A 12,955-nucleotide genomic window follows, 5' to 3' on the forward strand; every position below is an offset into this window, starting at 1 on the left:
GGTGTCTGCTTTTTATGAATTAGATTTATTGGGGCGACGATGGTTAACAGGATCATATAGGTTGGTATCTGCTTTTACTTTTGGAAATACTTGATTAAATCTACAAAGTGAGGTATTAGGCACTTGAAATTGCAAGGTGCAACCCTGAACTTGAATACAGTGAAGAGATAGAAAGCCAACTGCTGACAATCCTGCCAAATATTTTAAAGGTGCTCGGAAAGCCTAAATCCAAGAAAATGGGGGTATTTTTAGTTCAAGATTACTAATACAATAAAGCAAATGTGTAAAATATGAACGAGCTTCCATTATTGCATACTTAGAATATGTATACTTTTAATATCTACGAGTTATTTTTAATACAATGATAATGTAAAATTAAGCTTATTTACTCATTTTTTCCTGGGAACTATTGAAAAATCAAATGTAATAAGACCCACAAAGGGCTGGTCCTCCCTTTCTCTTCAACTGGACACAAAATATCTGCCAAGTGACCAATGCTTTGTTTGTTATAGTCACCAAAGCTCAACTAGAAAATGGGATGCCAAATCTTCACAGAACATCCTCAGACTCTCAATAAGCAAGAAGCAAAGGTACAAATTCAGCTACATTTTTCAAGATGTTTTTAAGATCTCAGTCAATATGACAGAAACGTTTTCATCTTCCATTTCAACACTGTGATACAAATCAATCAAAGTTAGACACTTCTGGCCATTAGAATAACGTCCCCTTATATCCTAGGCCTAGGACACTGCACCATCACTTGCTTCAAGGTAAAACAGTTGTTTTTAAATGTTGTCTTGATTCGGGTTTGAGGCCCTGGCTAGAGACCGGTCAGCTCCTTTCTTGAGCAGCTGATGAAATTCACACGCCCCGCCCACACGCCCGGCCACTTCCCTGCCTCAGAGCCCACTGAAGCTCTTCTGGTTGGCCAGCCCTAAACCCATTCACCTGCCCCATTTCTTCCAGCGGAAACCACAGTGAAGGTGTTCACCCTGGCAGCCCCGAGTATAGGAACCATGCCACTCTTCCTGGTTCCTCTTCCTCTCGATGTGTGTCTGGCCTCCCTACAGTTCACTCAAAATGATGTGGTTAAAACACAAGGGTATAAACCATATTTCTTTTAGTTAAGAAATAACACTAAAATGAACTGCTAATGTTTCTTAATTAGAAGTAATATATCGTATAACCGCAGTGTTAATTCCCTGCAACAGTTCAGATGGATTTATTTTGCAGCTAGGGTTAACTCCAACTTCCAGGGTGCTGTAACTGACCACAGACGGTGCCCGCGTCTGTCCAAAGCCTCGTTTTCACCAAGATATATTATCATCGATCACCGTGCTAAGTGAGGTGGGATATTTTTAAAGGGATTCCCCATTAAAAATACCCGTATTCTTTGGATCCACTAAAGGCATATTAGGTTACTCAAATTAATCAATCCATTAAAAACTCCACAACACTGCAAAAACTTAAAGAGATGAAAATACAGCAACGAGTGCTGGGCCATTCTGAACGTGAGCTCGTGGTGAGGAAAAGCAGCTGACACTGGTGCACCAGCGGTCCGAGCCCCGGAAAGCCCCGCAGCTCCCCACACCACGAGCGGTCGGTCTGTGGGACGCGCACGTCTGGTCTCACTGCTCAGCTCACCGCCCTCTACAGCAGTGCTCCCTGACCTTTCTGGCACCAGGGACAGTTTCATGGAGGATGGGGCAGGGCAGGATTGGGGAGGGGAACAACAGTGAGGACACAGGAGGCAGAACTCAGGTGAGCTCTGCTCAGGGCCAGGTTGCTAAGAGGCCATGCCAGATACTGGTGCACGGCCTGGGGGTGCACGGCCTGGGGTGGGGGCCCTGCTCTGTAGCTCCCATCTCATTCAGCATAAAAGCTTAAGTTCTTCTGGGCAGAGGCAGTGAACTTATCTGAAAGGGCCAGAGAGCCAAAATTTTAATCTTCGCAGGACAGATTGTGTTGCAGTTACAGAGCATTATTATGCTAGACTTATATGAAAATAGTATTAAGATTCTAAACTGCCATGTCCGATCAAAAATCATATTTTGTGGAGTATGCATAAACTTTGCAAAAAATAGGCAATGTCAGTGTTGGTTTATAAAGCTTAATATTTTTATAGCAGCTCAATAAACATTTTCTGAATAAAATATGTAAGTGCAAGGTTATGCACTTAGAGAAAGATGATGGCACAGACCTTAAACTAAAGGTCACTTTCTTCTGTACAGTGTATCCAACAAGGAACAGTGGACTTACTTCAGATTGCTGATTCTAGTCTCGGCACTTTCAGTGAGTTTCTTCGTTTCCTCCTTCCACCTGTCGGCTGCCTTCTGCTGAGTCGCTAAGAGTCGCCGCAGTTCGACGGTGGAGTTGCGGTTGCTGTCCTCCATCTCCCTCAGCTGCACTTCAAACCCGCGCTCCTTCACTGAAAATTCATGTTCCATTGTACTGACCTGGGCAACAAAACGGACACAGAGCCGCCTTTTTATTTTCTGTTCTTCTCGGGGATATACGGACCAGCGATACACGCAAACGGGATCACTCACTGTGCTGTCTGGGGCACATAAAGGTTTGGATGAGTAACCCATATAAAAATGAAGTTTACGATTTGTCCTTATCACAAATGAAAACTGACTCTGTATTACAGTAAACATTCGGTGAAGCCAGAATTATGATGGACTAAAATTCTTTGCAGCACTTTTCCCAACACCTTAAAGTGCCAGTGGTAACAAAGTATCCTCTATTATATAAAATTGCTGTCATCATTTACTTTTACGTTTGTTGCCATAATCCACAACACAATGTTCATGCTCTCAGTCACTGAGAGTTGTTTTTACTCGAGCCATTTAAAAAATGATCGCTGGTTTATTATAAAGAATGCAGCTCCGGCACAGCCAGAGGGAGGAGATACAAAGGGCAAGGAACGGCCTGTGGGGGAGGGGAGCTCCCCCGCCCTCTCCAAGCACACCCCGCCCCCTCACCAACTCAGGACTCCGCCCCACGGCCTTTCACGGGGCTTTACGATATCGAAGAATATTACATACAGGAATTCCTTTACCATTTTAGTGACAGTATAAAATAGGTTTTTCTTTCAGGAAAAAAAACCATAATGCTTTTGAGAATCTCCTACGGAAGTAAGTTCAGTATATTTCTAGGTAATGTATGTCATTAAAAGCACCTTTTAATGCAGAATGAGCATACAAACAATGTTCTTGGGACACCCTGGATGTTTTCTCAACTGTGACCCAGGCGGAGAATGAAGATTAATGCCCTAGCGCATGTCATGATTCCTGCAGAATGGAACCACCATCACCACCTCGAGGCAACTGGGAAAACCGCTCCGAGGACAGTTCCTTCGGTGCACTCTCGGAACATCTTCTCCTTGCTACCCTAAAGAAATATTATAAAGAATAACTACCTTGTGGTACTTTCAAGTAATATGCTTGGAAAATGATCCTAGCTGGCATGGCTTCTAGTAGTTCATTAAATAAGATTCCTTCTAAGCTTAGAAAAAATGAACAAGCCCCCCAATCTTATCAGGTTGAAAGACACTGGAGAAAACCCACCATTAGCAGAATCCCTGACTCATGAGGGCAAAGGGCACATAGCCCTGCTCAATGCCACGGGCTTCCTAGAATGCTTACACCTGCTTTCTCAAGGAGGGCAAGGGTAGAAATTTACGGCTTCTTGAATACAGGCATTGGAAACCAATACTGATTTCTTGGCTTTGTACTGCATTACTGCTGGGCAAGCCTCTTGAGACTCCCTGATTCCTGCTATTTTAGTAATTTTTCAATTATTAGATTCTGAGAATTTAGATTTCAATATACTCCCCTCCTTCCCTGCCTTGACCTCCACTTTCTCTGGAGAAGCCATGGTTCCGATGTCTCAGGGGGATGGTCTATTCCTGTCTCTCTCCCATACATGTTAAAGACGATCTATGCACCTGCACAGCGTCAGAACGCTGCTTCCCGAGGTAGGTGCCTGCGGTCCGTGGAACACCTGATTGCTCCAGGGCCCTTTGGGACCTGGCCTCTGCTTGTGTCTGCCCGCTGTGTCACGCCACTGTGGCCCTTCTTTCTGTTTCTGTCATAATGCCTTCCCATTCTTGGGTCCTTTCTCCCACTCCCTTGGCATGGAAAAAATCTTTCCCCTTCTGCTTAGGTTAGTTACTCTGTTGGGGACCACTCTGTGTGGTGTTGGGAATTGCAGCCCTGTACAAGCCGGGCCTTGAATATCGGACTGTAAGACTTGACCAGAGAGCTGGGAATGCTGGGAATGCTGGCAGGCAGGCATGAGGGCTCCCGTGGGGAATCAGGCTAAAGAATGCACTATACCCGTGAGGCTTGCTTTCCTTTGTGTAGCCCTGTTGCCACAAATCTGTTATCGAAATCCAAAGCAGCGGGAATGAGCGCCTAGTCTCCTGAGCCACGCCTTAATGACCTGAGGCAGATCTCTGTGCTTCCTCAATTGTTATCTATAGACAGTATCTGTTTTCTGTAACTAGGGCCTTTAGACATTGCTGGGTGAGCTTTGTGAGCAGGCTGTTTATCCCTGGTACATCACTCTCGATAAAGCCTCAGGAGGAAGGACCTCGAGGCCCTTCTCCCCTGAGAGATTAGCCAGCCTTTTCTCCCCAAGCAGATCTTGTGTTGGCAGCCCCATTTCATCTGTGACTCTGGGGGACACTGTGGGCCGGGTCCCCATGACTCTACTCAACTTTTAGAACTGAGCTCAGCTGCTGCTTCTGTTGGGTGATTCGGTCACTGTCAGGCAGTCGGGTCCCTCCATGAGCTTTCACCGAGCCCCGTGTGCCTCCTAAAATGCGCTCATTGGTTTATAGGTAGATGTTTAAAGTGGGCCCCTCCATGCAAATTTTAACTTTTTACGGGTGGGCCCCACACCTTTTTTGTTTACTATTTTATCTTTAGGACCTGAAACATAGTGAAGTTGTCAAAGCACAGCTTTGATTGAATAAACAATGGTGTTTAGATGCCAAAATTCAGTCTTCAAACAAACCCAGATCCTTTAGTGGATGTAATTCCGATGACTGTGCTGGACAGGTCTGCAGCGACCTGGGAAGGCTGAGGGTCACAGCCCCCAGGCCTGTGGTACAGGTAACAAAAGTCCCGCTAACGGCGGAATTCAGAACCCTGGGCAGGAAACAAGCATTTACCGTCTCCCTGCCTTCTCTCTCCCCGCGGGCCCTTCCCTGCAGAGAACACAAGTGCTCCCTCTGTTGGTGTGAGGCCAGGATTATTTGTCGTGGCACATGTGTGAGTCCAACCTAACGACACACTGCAAATGGTGGTGGCTCCAATGTGCATTCCCAGTGTCATGGGACAGTTCCAACTGCTTTGCAACTTTGTCAACACTAGCCACTTTTTAAATTTGACCCATTCTGGTAGGTATGTAATGATACTTCATTGTAGTTTTAATTATATTTCTCTAAAAAATAATGAAATTGAACACGTTTTCATATATGCTCTTTTATAAAGTGCCTATTGAGGTCCTGGCCATTTATGGCAATGAGATGTTTGTTATTTCCTTACTAGTAACTTAGTAGTTGACAGCAGTTTTTATATTTTGAACAGGAGTCCTGTTTTGGTTGTATGCATTACAATACTCTCATCCACTTCTCATTCTCTTGGTGTCTTCTGATGTCATTCATCAATTTTATTGAAATCCAACTCATCTGTGTTTTCATATGATTATTGCTTTGTGTTCTGTTTAAGAAATTCCTTTAACCATTTTTCGAGAAACGATTGGAAATACCTGGCAGATATAAATTGGACATAATAAATAGTAATACCTAGATTAATTTTGGTTATTAAATGCTCATTTGAATAAAAAAAAGAAAACATATTTCTAGTGTCAAAAAAAAAAGAAATTCTTTCTTACTGAAGGACGTGAAGATTTTTCTCCTTGAAGCTCAACAGTTTTAGATTTTGCATTTAGGTACACAAGGTAACTCACATTAATTTGCATGTGTGGTATACGGGTTAACTATTTTGAAAATATGGCCTAGCATCATTTATTGTAAAGATAATTCTTTCCCTAATGAAGTGCAGTGGTGTCTTTATTATAATGAGGTGATTATGAAAGATTGGCTTCTTCCTATTCTGTTTCACTGATCACACTGATTATTCTTATGTTGATTATACATTTTTAGCTACTGTAGCTTTCATAAAGTCTTACTACCTTCTAGTACAACTCTTCCCTTGTTGTTCAGAGATTTCCCACTGACTAAAGCATAAAGTTCAAACTCTTTTTCAGAGTTCAAGGTTTTATCAGTAAACACAGGGTCTAGTACTAGTAATAGGAATTATTCAATAAATCTGTGTTGATACCAATATGGCTGAATGTGACTGTTGAGTCCCTCGAATAACAAAAACCAAAGTGAAACACTAGCATTGCCAGCCCACCATAAAGAGGTAATGCCACGTTTTACCGAAGTCTCACTGGACGGGAAGGGCCGGTGACATGCTGATGGGAAACACCCGCACTTCCTGAGTCTCCGGAAACAGCCGGTCACGTTCCTACTGCCTGAGCACGTCAGCATCACAGAGGGGAGAAGTGAGAGGGAAAAGAAGGGGCATTTCCTAGGGGAGACTCGGACCCTTGCCTTCTTCCTAGCATGGAATTTTCAGACCACCCAGGAGTGACTCTCAGAGCACACGGATGGGGCGCCCTCGTAGGGCCGGTGTGAGAGTTCAGCCCTCGAGGCTCATGTGGAGGGGAAGAGAGGCAGTCTGCAAAGTCATCTGATCTGCAGTCTGCAAATCAGACAGTCTGCAAAGTCATCTGACCTGCAGTCTGCAAATCAGACAGTCTGCAAAGTCATCTGATCTGCAGTCTGCAAATCAGACAGTCTGCAAAGTCATCTGACCTGCAGTCTGCAAATCAGACAGTCTGCAAAGTCATCTGATCTGCAGTCTGCAAATCAGACAGTCTGCAAAGTCATCTGACCTGCAGTTCTGCTAGCGCTGCTTCAGTTGCTGCAGCAGGAATATCAGTGACCTTCATGGCTGGAAAAGAACTCTTTGTGTGTGGATAGTGAAAGCAATCATTTTCGAGTATATTTTCCAAGTTCTATAATACAGAAAAAAACCAGTTAATGCTTTGCATTATGATTTAGTGCCACGTGACAAGAAGGAAAAAAAAAGGCCTTAAAAATGTGTTACTAGGCCTCGGGATATTCTATACACTTAAATTTTCACAAGTACGTATTTAACTTGGACTTGTCTGAAAGTACCTTTAATTTGGCTTTTTTCTGAGTCTCCAGAGCAATCTTTCTTAAATCCTCCATCTCCTTCCGTAACTGTTCATTTTCTTGCTGAAGTTTTAGCCTTTGTTCACTGACTAATCCGCAGTTTTCTCTCTCAGACTCCAAGACACTTTGAAGTTTCTGAATCATTTCTTGGCAACGTGATATCTCTTCTGCGGAACTGATTAAGGAAAAAACAAAAGAGACGTAAACTTACAGTCCAGACTTTTTCCCTTTGCTCTGAGCCACTTCTCTGAAGACTCAGCTGTGTGGGGTCACAGTGTCATTTTGTGCCGGGAACACACATTCAACTCATCAATCTTAACGAGGAATAGACAAACTGAACTGTCACCACCCCCTAGAAGATGCACGTGGACCCCCCTCCAAATGTTGATGAACACTGAGCATCACTGTGTAAGCAGGACTTCAAGGGGACACACTAAAGCGAGTGATAAGAGGTGAAGTGGGTAATAATCAAAACTCCTTATTTCATCAATCAGCTGCACAGAAAGACACTAGCTGACCATGTTAGCAGATTACAAAACCTCTTTCATATGTTCATGTTATATGTCTTAGGAATGGCTTTTATAAATCTCTTGTTCCACAAACTTCTTATTTAATCATAGCTTGAATAGGTTTTATCTTTAAACTTCCTCTCCAGTAAATTATTGGGTGACACAGCCTCCAAACATATATATTGCTAATTTTTATTCCTCTCGTTTTACATCTCTATCTTTTCAATCCCAGGTAATCAAATGCTGTGAACGTTCCCTGGTCGATACAGGGCCCTCGTTCCCCATTAATAAATACTGTAGATCTTTGTTTTCTCTATCAACCTTGGCTGTTAAAGTTCGTCTTGGGGTGGGGGGCCTGGGCGATGATCACCAAAGGATACTGAGGTCAGGGCCAGCCACACAGTGTGCGCTTCCCAACAGAGGTGCAGCATGTTACTGTCTGTGAAGAATTCTTACAAAATAAAAGCTTGCCCTGGCTGGTGTAGCTCAGTGGATTGAGCACGGGCCTGCCAGACAATCGCGGTTCGATTCTCGGTCAGGGCACATTCCTGGGTTGCAGGCCAGTTCCCTGCAGGCCAATTCCCAGCAGGGGATCTACGAAAGGCAACCATACATTGATGTTTCTCTCCCTCTCTCCTTCCCTTTCCCTCTAAAGATAAAAAAAAAATCTTAACCCCCCCCCCCCAAAAACAAAATAAAAGCTGGATCAGATCAAGCCTCGTGACTCGATTCCTAGTTTTTTAGCAGAGAAACAAGGTAAGGATGATATTGCATACATGCATCCTATTTAACTGCCAGAAAGGAGAAAGTTAAAGTAAAATGATAAAGTACTATTAAATCTTTTCTTCCTTACAGAAATTAGTCTTCAGAAATAATTTTGGAAACAAATAAAAGAAGCTCTTGGTGTTCAAGTTTTTTTTAACATAAAATATAATTAATTATTAGTCTTATAAAAAAGCACTCTATCAAAAACTGTATTCATTCTGAAAGTGTTATCACAGAAAACCCTAGAGAGTATCTTACTTTATTTCAAGGTGTTTTATTTTATTTTCTGCTGTCTTAAGTGTTAGCTGGAGATCATCTTTGGAACGCTCTGCAACCAGGCATCTTTGGTGCATTTCCTCCAGTTTTCTGTAGAGATTTTCACTTCCTTTGCCTTCACGGTAAACCTGCAGAGGAGGCTTACATGTGTATTACCTTACAGAAGAAAGTGGTCTAAGAAATTACACATTTAGAAACTGAAATCAATGATGAGAAACCAAAACCCATGAACCTGTGTTCACCTGTTTTCACTGTAACCTATTAAAATATATTAATAATTAATCTGGTTGTTTTACATTTATAAAATACAGGTACAATGCTAAAGGCTGACATGAAATAATAACTACTTATTTTTGAAGTTATTGACGCTCACTGTAAATTATTCCAATAGTTCTAATATTTAAAAAAATGTAAAACAGCTGAAGTAAAAAAGGTACTCTAGGTGTCTCCATTGAAGAGAGAACTGCTTTGATTCTTGAACGAGATCCTACAAGTCACTTCTGTATCTGAATATTCAAACACACAGCCAACATGCAGCGAGGCAGTGAGCAGAACTTTCTGGAAGTGACTCCAAAGCCCCACTCTGTGCTGGCCGGACCACGATCTGGCTGGAACGCCCAGCAGGAGTGGTCGTGCCCACGCTCAGCTTCCCATGAGGCCGGCCCTTCGCCCAGGACACGGGCTCCAACAGCCCCAGAACCGCAGGTGCCAGGCCCGCAGGTGCCGGGCAGCTCATGTCTTCAGACAAACCCCCACACAGCTCCCCGTCAAACCCAGACTGCCTGGACAAGCAACCTGGGTCTCCACCCACGGACGAGACTGCTGCTACTCCTGCTCTGCTTGAAAGGCGGACTCTCGCACACCGTGCCGCTGCGGACAGACTCCGCCTGCAGCGTGCGCCGGACTCAGCACGCCTGTCTGCGGGAGCACAGTCGGAAGAGCAGGGAGCTGCGTCTCCCGCACCCATCGCCTTTGGCTTGTAGCTTTGGTTTTCCCCACTAAAGCCTATTCCTTAACCTTTGCTCTGGGACACTGAAAATTCACCCCAGGCCCTGACGAGCAGCAGGTGGACTCTAAAGGGAACAAATAATGACGAAAAGTGAGAAGGCGTCCACCGTGAAGGTGAGTCGTGGGGTTACACCAGATGGTGTGCTCTGGAAATGACTTTTTATGTTCAATGTTATGATTTTTTGATGTCCGTAATACAGATACACCATGTGCTTTGTATGTAATATAGCTCTTCTTTGAAAAAAATCAACTTTGACTCTACTATTCACTATTTTTTAATGCTGGGCAAGGATGTGCTGAATCAGATTCAGTTTTCCCCTTTTCCCCAAGGCACCCGAAGGCAGTGAGATAATCACTGCTGATAAAAAAGAAGTTATCTAAATAAGAAGAAATTTAACCACAGTCTTCTTGCAATATTTTTTCTCAAATAGCATCACAGTAAATATTTTTCTTAACTATGAAATAAGTCTGTGCTTTCAAAGGTAAAAATTATAGCAGTGTTATAATTTTCTGGTTATATATACTTGCTATATTTATAGATGGCTTAAACCCAGTAAGAGCTAGTATAAAATTTAAAAAGATAGACAAAATAAAATTTACCGCTGGGTTGAGGTTTAAGCAAGGAAAATAGCTACTTCAGAAAATTTATACCTTGAATTAAAAAGTTCAAATCATGTGGCCATTCTTCTTATAAAGAAATGTATGCAGACAATACCGACATTTAAATGCAGATTCTGACTATATGCCAAGCAAATAAAAACACTCACCAGGAGAATATTTAACTACAGGGGCTGCTAGTGGAGGGTGTGATGAAAGTGGACAGTGATGCTGAGTATTTGCAGTTGGGCTTTGGGCAGTTATTTTTTCCTTTTTCTTTTTACCTTTTCTAGTTCTTCTTCCACCGCTTTTTTCTCCTTCATGACTCGTTCAGTTTGGCTTAGTTTTTCGGCACACTCCTATAAATTCAAGTCACACTGTAAATACATACATTTGTAAATCCTTGAGAAAAATGGAGAAGTGAGAGGATTTGTTCATAAGAGGAATGCCACAGTTACTGGATCAGTACAGCCGACCTCGCTGATGAAAAAAGAAAACCAAAACAAACAAACTCAACCTTCAAGGAGCTGCCTACCCCGGGGTTTCAGAGATCACTTCCCGTGTAAAATGCCAAAGACTTGTAAGTAAACACACCAGGTTGATGGATGGCAGGGAGAAAGAAAGAAATAAATGAGACTCCTTTCTCACACTATAGTTCTTTCCATATAATCTTATCACATGTTTTAAAACAATTAGAAAGAGGCACAGTGCCCTCAGGATAGATAACCTGTGGATTAGAAGGAACACAGGTGTACAAATTCTAAAAGACTTAATTTTTTAAAAAACTGATGAATAGTGAATGCAAATAAAACTAAAAATAAAAACAATCATTGTAAGAATAGTTATTCACATTTATGTTTATCTATTCACTTATTTTTGAGAAGGAGTGTGGCTGTTTTCCATCGGTTGTACATGATGCTTCGGAAGAACCTGCTTTGCTGACAGTACACTGCTAATTAATCTTCAATTACCTTTATCATACATTTTATCAATGTATCAATTTTATCAATGTTTTTAAATTTTAAAATAAGCTTTTAAATTGAAACCCATAATTAATTCTCTGATCATAATGAAGATCTTTAACCCTACATTACAAATCAGATAAGTAAAGTTATTATATTTTAATAAGGTAGAGCCAAGTGTATAAGAAATGAAACTTTAATGTTCTGTATGTTCATACAGTAGTTGCTAATCTATGAAAAAGTTAGTTTCATGGCATGATTTCTCCTACGTTCACAACTCACCCCACGCGATTTTTATGCCCCCCTGAGGATACGTTCACTGACTTTACAGAGAGGAAGGGGGCGAGAACCACTGACGTGAGAGGGGCATCAACGGGTGCCTCCCGCACGCGCCCGATCCGGGATGGAACCCGCAGCCTTTTTGGTGTATGGGGAGATGCTCTAACTGGCTGAGCCGCCTGTCAGGGCAAGACACTCGTTTTCAGATAAATTTTAGATTCACAGCAAAACTGAGTGGAAGTCAGAGATTTCCCTTAAAATCCCTGCCCTGGCACATGGACAGCCTCCCCCTACCGTCAGCATCCGGCACTGCAGCGGTGCCTCTGCTACAAACGATGCGCCGACACCGATACAGCATCGCGCAAACGCCGCAGTCTGCGGGGGTGCGCTTTTGCTGTCATGCAGCTGTGGGCTGGGACAGAGTCACGGCGGCATGTCTCCACCATCGTGGCCCCACACAGAGCAGTCTGACTGCCCTAGAAACTCTTGTGCTTATGCATCCTCCTCTCCTCCTGAACCGCCGACATCCACTGATCTTCTTCTTTCACTGTCTCCATAGTTCCACCTTTTCTCGAATGTCATACATTTGGAATCATGCAGATGCAGCCTTTTCAGACTAGGTCCTTCACTCAGAAATATGTGTGTGAGTTTCCTCCCTGTCTTTTCATGGCTTGACAGCTCATTTCTTTTTAGTGTTGAATAATATTCCAAGGTCTACATGTGCCACAGTTCACATAACCATTCACATAGTGAACAATGTCTTGATTGCTTCCAAAATTGGGGAATTATGAAAGAAGTTTCCGTACATAGTCATGCGCAGGCTTCTGCATGGACCTCAGGTTTCAACGTGTTTGGGTACCTGAAGGGGAGTGACGTTCCTGGGGCATGTGTGTGAGAGAACCTTCACTCTTCTAAAAGTGTCTTCAAACCACCAAACCACATTTAGAAGTGGCTACACCATTTTTCACCCCCATTGGCAACGAATGGGAGCTCCTGCCACCCCCCATCTTTGCCAGGGCTGGTGTTCTGGGCCTGGGCCAGGCTCGTGGGCGTGTCCGGCAGCACCGGGGGTAACGTGTGGTTTCTCCCTATGGTTTCAGTCTGCCTTTCCCTGGTGGCCTGTGTCGTGGAGAATCATCTCATCTGCTGATTTGCTACCTGTATGTCTTCTATGGTGACCTAGGTGTCTGTTAGGATCTTTGGTCCATTTTTTAAAAATTGAGTTATTTGTTTTCTTACTGTTGAGTTTTAGGAGTTTTTGTATATTGAATAACAGACCTTTG

At 43.1% G+C, this 12,955-nt stretch overlaps 1 protein-coding gene across 3 annotated transcripts in view; it reads right to left on the reverse strand.

The window, feature by feature from the left end:
* SCLT1 (sodium channel and clathrin linker 1) overlaps positions 1-12,955 on the reverse strand; it is a 95,003-nt gene that overhangs the window by 24,940 nt on the left and 57,108 nt on the right. For all 3 annotated transcript variants that reach the window (XM_037129879.2, XM_037129878.2, XM_053658521.1), the window contains 4 exons: positions 10,716-10,790; positions 8,809-8,954; positions 7,259-7,451; positions 2,260-2,456 (listed from right to left, as the gene is read on the reverse strand). In XM_037129879.2, the coding sequence (XP_036985774.2) occupies positions 2,260-2,456; positions 7,259-7,451; positions 8,809-8,954; positions 10,716-10,790 (611 nt within the window). The remainder of the gene's footprint in view (positions 1-2,259; positions 2,457-7,258; positions 7,452-8,808; positions 8,955-10,715; positions 10,791-12,955) is intronic.

Source organism: Artibeus jamaicensis, unplaced genomic scaffold (assembly GCF_021234435.1).
Source record: "Artibeus jamaicensis isolate MK-2021 breed Jamaican fruit bat unplaced genomic scaffold, CSHL_Jam_final scaffold_537, whole genome shotgun sequence".
Classification (NCBI taxonomy): Eukaryota; Metazoa; Chordata; class Mammalia; order Chiroptera; family Phyllostomidae; genus Artibeus; species Artibeus jamaicensis.